Here is a 12,658-nt window from a genome sequence, read left to right as displayed (position 1 = left end):
ACGTCATCTATCTCCAGTCTGCAACACAGTCCTTTCACCAGTTCCAACAAGGCTTCACTCGGGTGACTCTGAGGACACAGATAAACCTCTCCAAGTGGCCTCAACGACCCTCTGAAAGGATGCAAATGACCAGCTGTCTGCAAGGAGTATAAACGTCTATGGAGATTCTCAATCACCCCGAGTCATGGTTGTCCCAAAGGTTCTTTTTCAAGAGGCAAGTCTTCGTTTTCTTAGAAGCTTCTCCATCTTTTGCACCTCCAAATTCTCCCCCTCCCCCCATCCTAAAACAGGGGAATAGCGATGGAGTCGAAGGGTGGGAAGAAACGTGGTTTGCCGATTACAGAATATCGGCTATTCCACCTCGCAGGACTCCTTGCTAAACATGGATTTTGTTAGAGGGCGAGTCGTACTTCGCAGAAGCCCACCCAGGGGGACCCCAGGACCCCACCCCTCCCTCACCAGATCTTGCAGGGTGAAGGCCATCAGCTTCTTCTGCAGGGCTTCCACCAGAGCCATCTCGATGGCGTCGGAATCGTACTGAGATTGGCAGTTGGAGCACAGCCAGCTGGGCAGCAGAGAGTCGTCCTGCAAGAGGGGAAGGAGGTCAGTGGGTGGGCTTGGAAGGAGAAAGACGGGGAGGGGGTTTCCAGGGGAACGGCTCACTGCGATGGACCAAGAGCCAGGGCCAACGGGAGGGCAACAAGGCAGCGGTGCCCGATCTTTGTGGCTTGGGTGACCTGGTGTTGGGGAAACCGGGTTGCACGAGTGGCAGGCCGGGGCGCATGCGTATGAACACGCAGCTCGGCTTGCAAAGTGGAGTTAGGCACACATGTGCATATGCACCGGCCTGCCACTGGCAGAAGTTGCATGCACGCACGCCGGTCTCCTGCTCGTGCAGCCCGGTTGCAAACAGGCCATCGCCCAGCAGTGGGTTGTAGAGCCCTGCAATAACGGATGGATGAGTCTTAGTGGACAACCAGCTAAATAGGAGCCAGCCGTGTGCGGCAGCAGCCAAAAAAGCCAATGCAATCCTAAGTTGCATCAACAGAGGGATACAATCAAGATCAAGGGAGGTACTAATACCACTCTGTAAAGCCTTAGTAAGGCCACACCTAGAGTACTGCACCCAGTTTTGGTCACCACACTATAAAAAAGATGTTGAGACTCTAGAAAGAGTGCAGAGAAGAGAAACCAGGGTGATTAGGGGACTGGAGACTAAAACATGCAATGAACGGTTGCGGGAACTGGGCCTGGCTAGTCTAGGGAAGAGAAGGACCAGGGGAGGCAGGAGAGCAGCCTTCCAATATTTGAGGGGCTGCCACAGTGAGGAGGAGAAGGTCAAGCTATTTTCCAAGGCACCCAAAGGCCAGATAAGGAACAATAGATGGAAACTGAACAAGGAGAAATTCAACCTGAAAATAAGGAGGAATTTTCTGACAATGAGAGTAATCAACCCATGGAACAGAAGTTGCCTTCAGAAGTTGTGGGAACTTCATCACTGGAGGCTTTTAAGAAGAGACTGAACTGCCATCTCTCAGAAATGGTGTAGGGTCTCCTGCTTGGGGGGGAGGAGGCTGGACTAGATGACCTACAAGGTCCCTCCCAACTCTGTTAATCTGTATCTAAGATCAGGAGCAGGCAACCTGCGTATCCCCATCGATTTCAGGTACTGGAATCTGTCTACCCTGGATCTTGAGGCATGAAATACCCAGGAGAAAAAGAGAGATTAATTCGAAAACCCTGGAGGAGGAGGAGGAGGAGGAGGAGGAGGAGAGGAGGCCTGGTCTAGGATTCCCGCTCCTCTCCTGTACCCAGACAGCAACTCCCAGGAGGAGGGAAGAGGGGCAGCGGAGACACGCAGTGGCAGCAGGAGGCAAGTGGTGTGTGTGTGTGTGTGTTTGTGGATGTGTGGGGCACCTGAAAGAGAGCCGGATCCTTGCAGAGATCCAGGTCCCTGCAGAAGTTGCAGTTTCTGCAGATCACTTCCGGGAGGACGTAGGAGCGGCAGGGGTCGCGGAAGTCGGCCTCCTTGGAGAACTCCCCCACATCGATGAGACGCAGCAGGTCCCGCTTCAGCTTCTGCACTTGGTTGGCAATGTTGGCATCCAGAGAGAGCACCTGGGGGGGAGAGAGAGGGGAGGGGGCTTCTTCAGGGAGGGAGGGGGCCCATCTTTATCTTGCGCTCAGGATATAGAGCAACAGCCCCGAGACTTATACGCCGCTTCACTCTGCGTTCCAGCCCTCTCTAAGAGGGTTACGGAGCCTCCTGACCCCACAACAATCTCAGAAGGAAAGAAAGAAGGAAGGAGGGAAGAAAAGAAGGGAAGGAAGGAAGAAAAGGAGGGAAGGAAGAAAAGAAGGAAGGAAGAAAGGGGGGAAGGAAGAAAAGAAGGAAGGAAGGAAGGAAGGAAGGAAGGAAGGAAGGAAGGAAGGAAGGAAGGAAGGAAGGAAGGAAAGAAGGAAGCAACGAAGGAAGGAAGGAAGGAAGGAAGGAAGGGAGGGAGGGAGGGAGGAAGGAAGGAAGGAAGGAAGCAACGAAGGAAGAAAAGGAAGGAAGGAAGGAAGGAAAGGAAGAAAAGGAAGGAAGGAAAGAAGGAAGGAAGGAAGGACGGAAGGAAGGAAGGAAGAAAGGGAGGGAAGGAAGAAAAGAAGGAAGGAAGGAAGCAACAAAGGAAGGATGGAAGGAAGGAAGGAAGGAAAGAAGGAAGAAAAGAAGGAAGGAAGCAACAAAGAAAGAAAAGAAGGAAGGAAGGAAGGAAGGAAGGAAGGAAGGAAGGAAGGAAGGAAGGAAGGAAGGAATTCAGCCCTCTCTGCAAACTCCAACTCAGGGTGTCCTCATGGTGGGGACTGAAGCGCCCTTCCATTTTTCTGCAATAAGTGATTTTGCTCCCGTCAACACATCAAAGTTCCAATTTCTTTTTCCAAGAAGTCTTTTCCCACGAACCCCCCCCTGCCCCCCACAAGGAAAACTTTCAGGCTTTATCTTTATATTCCCTTTCTTTTTCTGCTCGCTCCACCCCGGCCCCTCCTCCTCTTCCTCCTCCTCCTCCTGCACCAAGGCCAATTGCTCCCAGGGGACGCCCCTCACCCTCACCTGACAGACTTGTTTGATGAACTCCAGGGCAGGATTGTTGAGCGTCAGGTGCGAGCCAGGCAGGGATGGGAACATTTCGGAGAGCTCTGCGGTGTGGCGAGAACCGGTGACTTTCTTTTGGATCTTCTGCGTGATGGTGAAAACGCTTTGGGTCAGCTCGTTGGAGACGTACTCCTGCGAGAAGGCGATGGCCCCTAGAAGGGAGGAGGAGGAGGAGGAGGAGGAGGCAACCAGACACAGCCCTCAGTGATGGGGAGGTAAACGTCTGGTGTTGAAAAGGACACACCCACACACACCCCAAAAGCCCCACACTTGTTTCGTGTAAAAAATTTTATTTGGGTTGTCACAAAACATAATAAAAATAAAATATCTTTATTTGAGAGTAGCGTGGTCCCGGGTTATCCCTTCTCCATGCAGACACAAACTCAACTTCCTATTCATCTTTCTGTTCTATTCCATATCTTATTACTATTTTAACATTTTCTCAAGAAATTTTTTCCCTTCCTTTAAGTTTTCTCAACCTTGCTTTTAATTATCTCAACAGCCTGACATATATATTTTTTTTGGTGCTTTCTTCAGGGTACAGAAGACGTGGCTGTCCGAGTGAGAGTCTGTCTAAAGTCCAATCAATTCAGAATAGAGCCGGAAGGGACCTTGGAGGTCTTCTAGTCTAACCCCCTTGCTCGTGCAGGAAAGCCGATACCATTTCAGACCAATGGCTGTCCAGTCTCTTCATAAAAACCTCCAGGGATGAAGCACCCACAACTTCTGGTGGCGAGCTGTTCCCCTGGTTAATTGTCCCTCACTGTGACGAAGTTTCTCCTTAATTCCAGGTTGCTTCTCTCCTTGTTGAGTCTCCTTATTCTGCCTTCTGGGGCTTTGGAGAATAGCTTGACCCCCTCTTCTTCTTTGGGGCAGCCCCTCAAATATTGGAAGGCTGCCATCCTGTCACCCCTTAGACCTTCTTTTCATTAAACCAGACATTCCCAATTCCAGCAACCGTTCTTCCTAGGTTTTTAGCCTCCGTCCCCCTCGTCGCGTTCATTGGCTTCCAATGCTTAAGAGGTCCAAGCTCTCTGGCACTTGGCCAGCTGCCCGCCACTTGCCCAAACGGACGGGCGCAGGGAGGCTGTGGGCACTCACCTGGCATGGTCCCCGTCTCCCCTACGGCCTCCTGGGAAGCTTGGCTGCCGGCTCGCCTCCTGACCGGGGTGCCTCCGGAGACGTTCCTCTGGATCTCCTCCTTGATGCTGTGGTGAACGGCCACGATGTATGCTGGGAAGAAACAGCCAGAAGGGTGAAACGCCAAGCCATGATTCGACCCCCCCCCTTCCTCTGCCTCTCCTGGAAGTCGGAATCAGGGGTGGGATTCAGCTGGTTCGCAGCGGTTCTACAGAACCGGTAGCGGAAATTTGGAGTAGTTGGGTGAACCGGCCAATGCCGCCTCTGACTGACCCCGCCAACCCCATCTCTTCTCTGCCTCCCATTGAGTCCCAGCTGATTGGCTGAGTCTCCTTTGGTTGCCCTGCACAGGAGAACGGAGCTGGAAAGCAGGTTAGTGGGGTGCAGAGGCAATGGAGATTTTACAGTATATCCTTCCCCTGCTATGCCCACCAAATCCCACACCACGCCCACCAGGCCACACCCCCAGAACACCATGCCCATCAAGCCACGCCCACAGCTGATCGGCTGGGCCTCCTTTGGTTGCCCTGCACAGGAGAACGGAGCTGGAAAGCAGGTTAGAGGGGTGGGGAGGGAAGGGGGATTTTGCAATAAACTTCCCCTGCCACGCCCACCAAACCACACACACACCCCTCCCCTGAGACCCCTGCTCTACAGCATTCCTAACGGGCCCAGAAACTATTCTAGGAATCATGGAGTAAACGGAGTCCCAAGAACCGCTGGGACCACGAGTGGCAGGGCTGAAGCAAGGACTCTGGACTTTTCTGCTCGAGCCTTTTCCGAAGTGGACTTTTGGCCTGAGCGCAGAGGCCGGAATTCTGAACCACGCGCATCCTCAGGTACTTACCGGACACAATCATAAGGAAGTAATTCTGACAGGAAACTGCCTGGGGCAAATACTGCATGATATTCCAGTTGTTTTCCAGATGGTTCACGATGCCGGTTTCTTCTTGTTCCTCCTCTTCTTGTTCTTCTTCGTCGCTGGCTACGCCTGCTGCCTGTTTATTCCTCGCCGCCTGTGTTTCGTAGAATTTTTATCATAGAATAACAGAGCTGGAAGGCACCTTGGAAGTCATCTAGTCCAACCCACTGCTCGAGACGGAGAGTTGATTCCAAACATTAGCCTCTACCAACCAGTGGCAATCCAGATGATCCCCCTGCACAAGTGGCGTCTTCCCCATTTCACCCCTCTCGTGTTTTCCCCTTCCTCTTGCCCCAAAGAGGGGCTAGCCGTTTGCTTCCTGACCCTAATCCTGCGCGAAGAGCCAAAGCCTTCATGGGGTCCTTCTCCTTGCTGGACCTTTTACCTCATTGCCGTGAGTCCCGGACGGCCCTGGACCCTTGATCCCACCATAATTGGTTGGGTCCATCCACAGCAAGAACTCCCAGCAGCAAGAAAAGGAAATCGCCAGCGAGTGGAAGAGTTCTTTTGAATGGATGCTGGAAGGGAAAAGACAACGACTGAGACTCCCTGGGCAGTTTGCAGAGTCGGCCTCTTGCGCAGAATTCTTGGAATTCAACCACCCAACTTTGGAGGAGAAAATCCTGCCTCCTTCTGCTCTGGGGAGACCCCACAAAACAAGGCAATTGCCCCCCCCACCCTTCAAAGCACAAGGCCATTTTCTTCCAATGGTTCCCCCTGCTCCACTGTGGACTTATAGACTGCTTCACGGTGCTTTACACCCCCCTCTCTAAGCAGTTTATAAATGTCAGCCTATTTGCTACCATCAATCTGGGTCCTCATTTTGCTGGCCTTGGAAGGACGGGAGACTAAGTCGACCTTGAGCCAGTCAGGATCAAATTCCTGGCAGTGAGCAGAGTTAGCCTGCAATATTGCATTCTAACTCCTAGGAAGGAAGGAAGGAAGGAAGGAAGGAAGGAAGGAAGGAAGGAATAGCAATAGCACTTAAGACTTATATACCGCTTCACGGTGCTCTCCAGCCCCCTCTAAGCATTTTACAGAGTCAGCCTCTTTTCCCCAACAATCTGGGTCCTCATTTTACCCACCTCGGAAGGAGGAAAGGCTGAGTCAACCTTGAGCTGGTCAGGATTGAACTACTGACAGTGAGCAGTGAGTTAGCCTGCAATACTACATTTTAGCCACTGCGCCACCACGGCTCCAAAAAGATGGCCACTACTGCGTGATCTGTGCTGTCCAAAGGAGGAGCGTGGCTCTTTCCCCACTTCCCAGTCTCATTTCCCTAAGAGGAAGTTTTCCCACAACACCGAATACCATAATTTTCAGTGGTCCACGACTGTGAAGGAGAGCCTGAGGAGATCTTTACTAACTGATCAACCGCAGCGATTCACTTAGCAACGGCGGCAAGAAGGGCCGTAAAGCAGGACAAAACAAACGTCTCACTGACGAACAGAAATTTGGGGCTCAGTTGTGGTCGTAAGTCACCTGTCCTACGCCAACACGTTACGACATCCTAGACTTTTGAGGAGAACTTGACGCATGTGATGGGGCACACCGGTTCAGAAGTGGAAGATGTGCCTTCTTCCCCCTTGCGTGTATGTCAACATCTGTCTATCCTCTCTATCTCGGGAGGCTCTTTTGATAAGACAGACAAAAACGCCAAATCCAGGCTGAACGTCTGGCTGTCTGACCATAAGCTCATAAATCTTGATATAATTGGACTTCAGTGCAACAAGACAACTTGAGCTGAGACGTCCCCTTGAGATATCAGACAAGAGTCCATTAAATCACCATTTCACTAATGCTTCCGGGAAAGTGCAGGGGAGATATGAGAAGGGTAGGAAAAAACGGGGGGTATCCTTTTCTGAATACGCATAATGCTGGGGTGGGGGCTTTTTATGTCTCCAGATGTACCTTTGGGACTTTATTTTGTTGTTAGAATAATAAAGTTAGTACAAAATAATAAAAACAAGGACAAATAGGCTGAAAAAACAGCTTCTATCCCAGGGCAGGAGCTCTGTTGAATTCTACTGTATAGTGCAGTGTTGGTGGTTTTCGATTCAACGCATGGAGGGTGAAGGATGTGTGTTTGTGTTCATTTTCATGGTCATGATATGCACTGAAGATGGTGTTTGATTTCGTTGTACGGGGTGCAGTAACCAGAAAGTAATGGTCCGGGGTGATAGCGGTGCCAACCTGCTTCCATGACGGACGTACCTGTTGGTGATATACTCGACGTAGGCCAGGGCGTCTTCGATGCGGCGTTTCTTGGTGCACAGAATGATACGGTTGAAGTTGGCATAAATGACCACGGAGCCGAGGCGCTTGAACTCTGCCACCAACCTGGAAGAAAAGAGTAAAGAGTAAAGTAAAGAGGAGAGTGTAGTCTTGTCTAACTGGGGACTGTTGTGGAAACGTTACATACTTGTCTATTTTCTCTGCTAGATGTTATTAGTTTAGGGTGCTATAACTTTCAACTCAGCCTAATTTCAAAGAAGCAAATTTTGCGGGGAGGACAACGAGGCAGTTCCAGTGGTACAAAACAAAGATACCGACCTAAGGGAAACTTTATACCTAAGAGATGCCAGTTTAAAGCAAGCTTTAGATCTAACAGATGCTAGTTTAAAGGAAGCTTTAAACCGCAGAGATGCCAGCCCAAAGCAAGCTTTAGACCTAACAAATGCCAGTCTAATAGAAGCGTAAGAGGTAACAAATGCCAATCTAAGGGAAACTTAAGACTAACAGATGCCAGTCTAAAGGAAGCTTCAGACCTAGGAGATGCCAGTCTAAAGGAAGCTTCAGACCTAAGAGATGCCAGTCTAAAGGAAACTTAAGACCTAAGAGATGCCAGTCTAAGGGAAACTTAAGACCTAAGAGATGCCAGTCTAAAGGAAGCTTCAGACCTAGGAGATGCCAGTCTAAGGGAAGCTTTAGACCTAGGAGATGCCAGTCTACTTGGCCTAGGACAGACTCACTGCAGAAAGAGCTTCTTCATCATGCCATGGAGCATTCGGTGCAGGGCAGGATCGTACAGCAGGGAGGTTGGGGAGCGCAGCCAGCGGTAGAAGTGGATCACCTGGTTGTCAGCATAGACGTTGTGGTACTGTGTGATCTCCTTCACCCAGCCCACCACCAGACTCTTCAAGATCCTGCGCAGGAACAGGAGGAAGGAAGAAGAAACCTTTCATTCTACATGCCTCAGGTGAGCAACCTCTGGGGGTGGCCAGGGGGACGAGCAGCCCCACCTGAAAGTGTTGGAGCAGAGAGCGGTCTCGTCGTAGCTGGCGGGGACGCTGGCCGCCTGGTTGCCCGTGACCATGTCCTCCAGCGACGCCTGCTGGATCACATCGAAGCTGATGCAGAGGCTGGAGGCCCCTTCCATGTCGTTGATGCGGTGAGACTGCAGGATGGTGTTCACAGCCAGGTTCTGGATGTCCAGTTCCACACAGACTGCAGGGAGGCAAAGGGGGAAAAAAAATCTTCATCTTACTCCAAGGGTCACTTCCCTCCAAAAGGGGACAAGCGCAGAGGAGGGACCCATTCTGCATTTTATTTATTATTTACTAGCTGATAAACCGGCGTTGCCCGGGTATTTATTTATCCTAATCCTGACAGGAAAAGCCTCGATTTCGGCGACCTGGAACAAACGTAATTTTAATGTCGGATTTACCCCGTAACCAGAGAGCCCCACTGTGGGGTACTGTATGAAGCCGTTACCATGGCAACTCCACCGCGCTGTACAGTAGAATCCATGTTAAGGCGCAACAGGCTGTATCTTAGCAGACCACAAGAAAACACACCCACCCACCGAGGGGTCTTAGGGGTGTCTTACCCCCACAGTATTTGTTTCCAGAGAATAAATGATCTGTGTGCCAAGTTTATAACCAGGTTGAAATTGCTCAAGGTGTGGCAGAGTTCGGCTGGAACACACACACACACACACACACACACACACACACACACACACACAGCCTTTTTTATATAGAAGATAGATAGATTTAGGAGATTCGTTTTGCCGCCTATTCACACATGGCGACTCAGGGCGGCTTACAAGAATCATACGAAAAGCAATAAAATTCATTAGCAAAGAGAATCTTATGTAACAAAATAATAAAATAACCCCCTCCACCCCGGCGACACCACCTCACACAAGCCATTTAAGGGCCCCATCCTGCTCTGCGTTGCCCAGGCCTGCTGGCAGAACCAGGCCGACGGTGCGTTCCGGAAGAGCGTTAAGAGGTCTTGCATTGTGACGGGGGAAAGGATTGCAGGGAGCACTCGACTTACGACCACAATAGAACTCAACAAGGATGTGGTTCGAGTGAGAAATCGGCAGAATTTGTGACTTTTCTTGCCGCGTTTGTGAAGTGAATCGGCACCGTTGTTAAATTAGAAATGCGGTTATGTTAAGTGAATTTGGCTTTCCCGCGGACTTCGCTTATCGGCAGGTCATGAAAAGGGGATCGCATGACCCCGGAAAAGGACTTGTCTCTGATACCCAAGCGAAGGAGTCTTCCTCAACTCCCTTTTTCCATCAGAGGGAATCGGTCCGATGGCCGTTGGGGCTGCTGCAGGACCACTGTCCGTCCGTTATTCACCTGTGGAATAGCAGCCCGGATGGTTGATCTCCACGGAGGCCCTTTCATCGAACTCCATGACCAGGCGGCTATCATCTGCCTCCTTGCCACCCATGTCTGGGCGGGAGGTGGGCGAGAGCCAAAGGAGGTGATTGTGGCGATGGAGATGGCGAGAGAAAAACAGGTCCGTGCCGAAGATTGAGACGTCATCCGGAAGGTTCCCGACGGGGAGGTGGTAATACCTAGGGAAGACAGAGGAACGAACGGTCACCGTGTGGCGGAGAGCAGAATCCTCTGCCACGGCTTGTGGTTACGACCACAACCGAGCCCAGAATTTACTTTGATAAGCGAGACATCGGTTAAGGGAGCTTCACCCTGTTTTAAGACTTGCCTTGCCACGTTTGTTAAGGGAATCCCGGCAGTCGTTAAGTCAGTCACATATGGCGGTTAAGCAAACTCAGTTTCCCTGTCGACTTTGCTCGTCATAAGGGTCGCAAAAGAGGAATCGCGTGACCCCAGGAGGCTGCCACCATCGTAAGCGTGAGTTGTCAAGCATCCAAATGTCAGTCACATGACCCTGGGGGATGCTGCAATAGCCATAAGTCTGAAAAACGACTCTCGTTTATGACGGTGGCAGTGTCCCAGGGTCACATGATCCCTTTTTTGGTGACCTTTTTGACAAGCAAATCGACAGGGAAATCGGATTTGCTTAACAACCGTGTGACTAATTTATCGACTGCAGCAATTCACTTAACCACCGGGCGAGAAAAGTTGCGATGACCCAAAGGGGTGAGTCACAACAGTAGGTAAAGTCCCATTAATTCCTCCAATTTGGACCCCAAATGTCCATCGGCTGGAGAAATAATTCTCCCAAGAACAGTTTTTAATGAGAAGAAATTCAGTCCGAACCGAAAGTACATATAGATTATAAATAAAAACTAATACAAACCACGCTGACAGACAGGATAAAGAATTACAGAACTCAAAAGATAACAAAACACACAGTTGGGAGGACGCCAGAACCCAGATAAGACTTGACAAACAAAGAGACTGCACGCTTTGCTTCCAGCAAGGTTCTGTGCACAAACACCCTCTTTATCCTGTTTATCCAGCTGCAGCTAATAAAGGGAATCAGGGCCTTTTTCTCCCCCGTAACCCATGTTGCTCCCTGATCCGTTCCCCCCTGCATGTCCTAGGATGAAGGGGGAGTGAGCCTGGGTCTTCCTCTGAATGCCCAGCCGGACTGGGCCCTTCCCCAGTTTCCTCCACAGCCACACTCCCATTCCGTCAGCTGTTCGACCTCCCCTTCGGAATCAGACTCCAACAGGGGCATGACAAAAGTCATAAAATGGGGCGAAACCTCATTAGCAAACAGTTCTCTTAGCAACCTAAATGCCAGGGCTTGTTTGCGGCCGTAACACAAGGACTACCTGGGAAAGAACCAAAGACTAATGATTTGGGACAGGTCAATCTATCTGCCAAAGGCCCAAGAGGTCTCTCTCGCTCTCTTCCTCAAGGCTCACCTGCTCATGTCAAAGGCCTGAGACAGACACAGGTCCAGCTTGAGGTAGTGGCGGATCAAGTGCCGGGCACCATGGCGCTGCCAGTCCAGGATGCTGTAGTTGATGTCATCTGTCACTTGGACAGGAACCAGGGGGAACTCCTCCAGAACCGGCATGGCGCTGGCCAGCCGCTTCAAATCCCAGTTAGACTGCACAGCGATGAGGGTGGGGCCCCGACGCTCGTCCTGTGGCAGACAAGATAAATCCTCTTAAGAGTACTTTAAACTCTTTTCTTTTCAAATAAAGTTTTATTCACTTTTACACAATTAAAAACAACACAAATACAAAACAAGTTTGAAGACCCCTGCTCTAGGAAGAGGGGGAAAAAAAAAAAAAAAAGCCAGATGCCCAGAGCAGGAGAAGCCCCACCACAGCCAAAGGATCTCCTCGCAGGGGCTGGGTTGGAAGAGGAAGACTGCAAAGGGTTTTGGGGGTCCACTCCTCACCTTGTAGCCCACCAGGAGGCGCTGGAGCGCTCTGCAGATGCTCTTGAGGTCTGTTTCGGCTCGGACTTCGAAGAGGTGCTTGTCTGGGGGGAGCAGCTCTGGGCCCACCTTCTCCACCATGGAAGCGCGCTCAGCGGAATACAGGTTGCCGAGGTTTGGCATCTGGTTACTGCGCACCTGAGGCGAAGGGGTGACCCAAGAGAGCGGCTGAGCTGCAGGGAGGAGGGGCCCGAAGGAGGGACTCCAAGGCGTGGGGAGATCCGACGTCAATCCGTGTTTTAAAAACCTCAATAATTCTCCTCCCCCTCCACCCCTGAACTTACTGTGTCAAGCACAAAGATGGAGGCTTTGCGCTGGGAAGGGATGAAGAGGCCGAGCAACGCTTTGCTGCCCTGGGAGTGGTGATAGAGGTAGATGTGCCGGATACTCCCTAGTCACAGAAAAGAGCCGGGCGTTAAACAGGAATCAGCACTTCCGCGGCTGTGGTACAGATCAGCTTAACATGGGCCTTCCTACTGTCAGGGTTCCTGTAGAAAAACTTTTAACAAAGTGGAAACTGGGAGTTTTCAGAGTCAGTTTAACGGCAGAGTCCCAAGTAATCGTTCCATGGCAAACACTCGAGTTCCTCAAATATTCCTTTTCTTGGACATTGTTCTGACCAAGGCTTCCAAGACCGTAATTACGCACACGCTTATCTTATAAAGAAGTCTTGTTTTATTGCAACGCTGGGAATTATTTTCATTCCCAGCCGGTAATGAATGCCAAACAGTTCCACAAGATAAGCACCCACCTTTCTGTCCTGTGAAGTGCTGCCAATAACAGAAGTATCAAATGAACTAGAAAAAAAAAATCAACTGAAGTACAAAGAGCTTCAAGGA

General features: G+C 50.7%; 1 protein-coding gene across 2 annotated transcripts in view; it reads right to left on the bottom strand.

Moving 5' to 3' along the window:
• Positions 1 to 12,658, bottom strand: part of POLE (DNA polymerase epsilon, catalytic subunit) — a 39,889-nt gene that overhangs the window by 1,506 nt on the left and 25,725 nt on the right. For both annotated transcript variants that reach the window (XM_087913057.1, XM_087913056.1), the window contains exons 35-47: positions 12,104 to 12,210; positions 11,781 to 11,957; positions 11,296 to 11,519; positions 9,794 to 10,014; positions 8,441 to 8,645; positions 8,171 to 8,344; positions 7,413 to 7,538; positions 5,584 to 5,716; positions 5,124 to 5,292; positions 4,238 to 4,369; positions 3,095 to 3,288; positions 1,918 to 2,118; positions 460 to 585 (exon numbers count right to left, since the gene is read on the bottom strand). In XM_087913057.1, coding sequence (XP_087769183.1) covers positions 460 to 585; positions 1,918 to 2,118; positions 3,095 to 3,288; positions 4,238 to 4,369; positions 5,124 to 5,292; positions 5,584 to 5,716; positions 7,413 to 7,538; positions 8,171 to 8,344; positions 8,441 to 8,645; positions 9,794 to 10,014; positions 11,296 to 11,519; positions 11,781 to 11,957; positions 12,104 to 12,210 — 2,189 coding nt within the window. The remainder of the gene's footprint in view (positions 1 to 459; positions 586 to 1,917; positions 2,119 to 3,094; positions 3,289 to 4,237; positions 4,370 to 5,123; positions 5,293 to 5,583; positions 5,717 to 7,412; positions 7,539 to 8,170; positions 8,345 to 8,440; positions 8,646 to 9,793; positions 10,015 to 11,295; positions 11,520 to 11,780; positions 11,958 to 12,103; positions 12,211 to 12,658) is intronic.

The sequence above is a fragment of the Pseudonaja textilis genome, chromosome 15 (assembly GCF_049901715.1).
Source record: "Pseudonaja textilis isolate UNSWEBS1 chromosome 15, rPseTex1.2, whole genome shotgun sequence".
In the NCBI taxonomy this organism is placed as follows: Eukaryota; Metazoa; Chordata; class Lepidosauria; order Squamata; family Elapidae; genus Pseudonaja; species Pseudonaja textilis.
The sequence above is the reverse complement of the archived record's forward strand: the minus strand, read 5'-3'. Positions and strand labels throughout refer to the sequence as shown.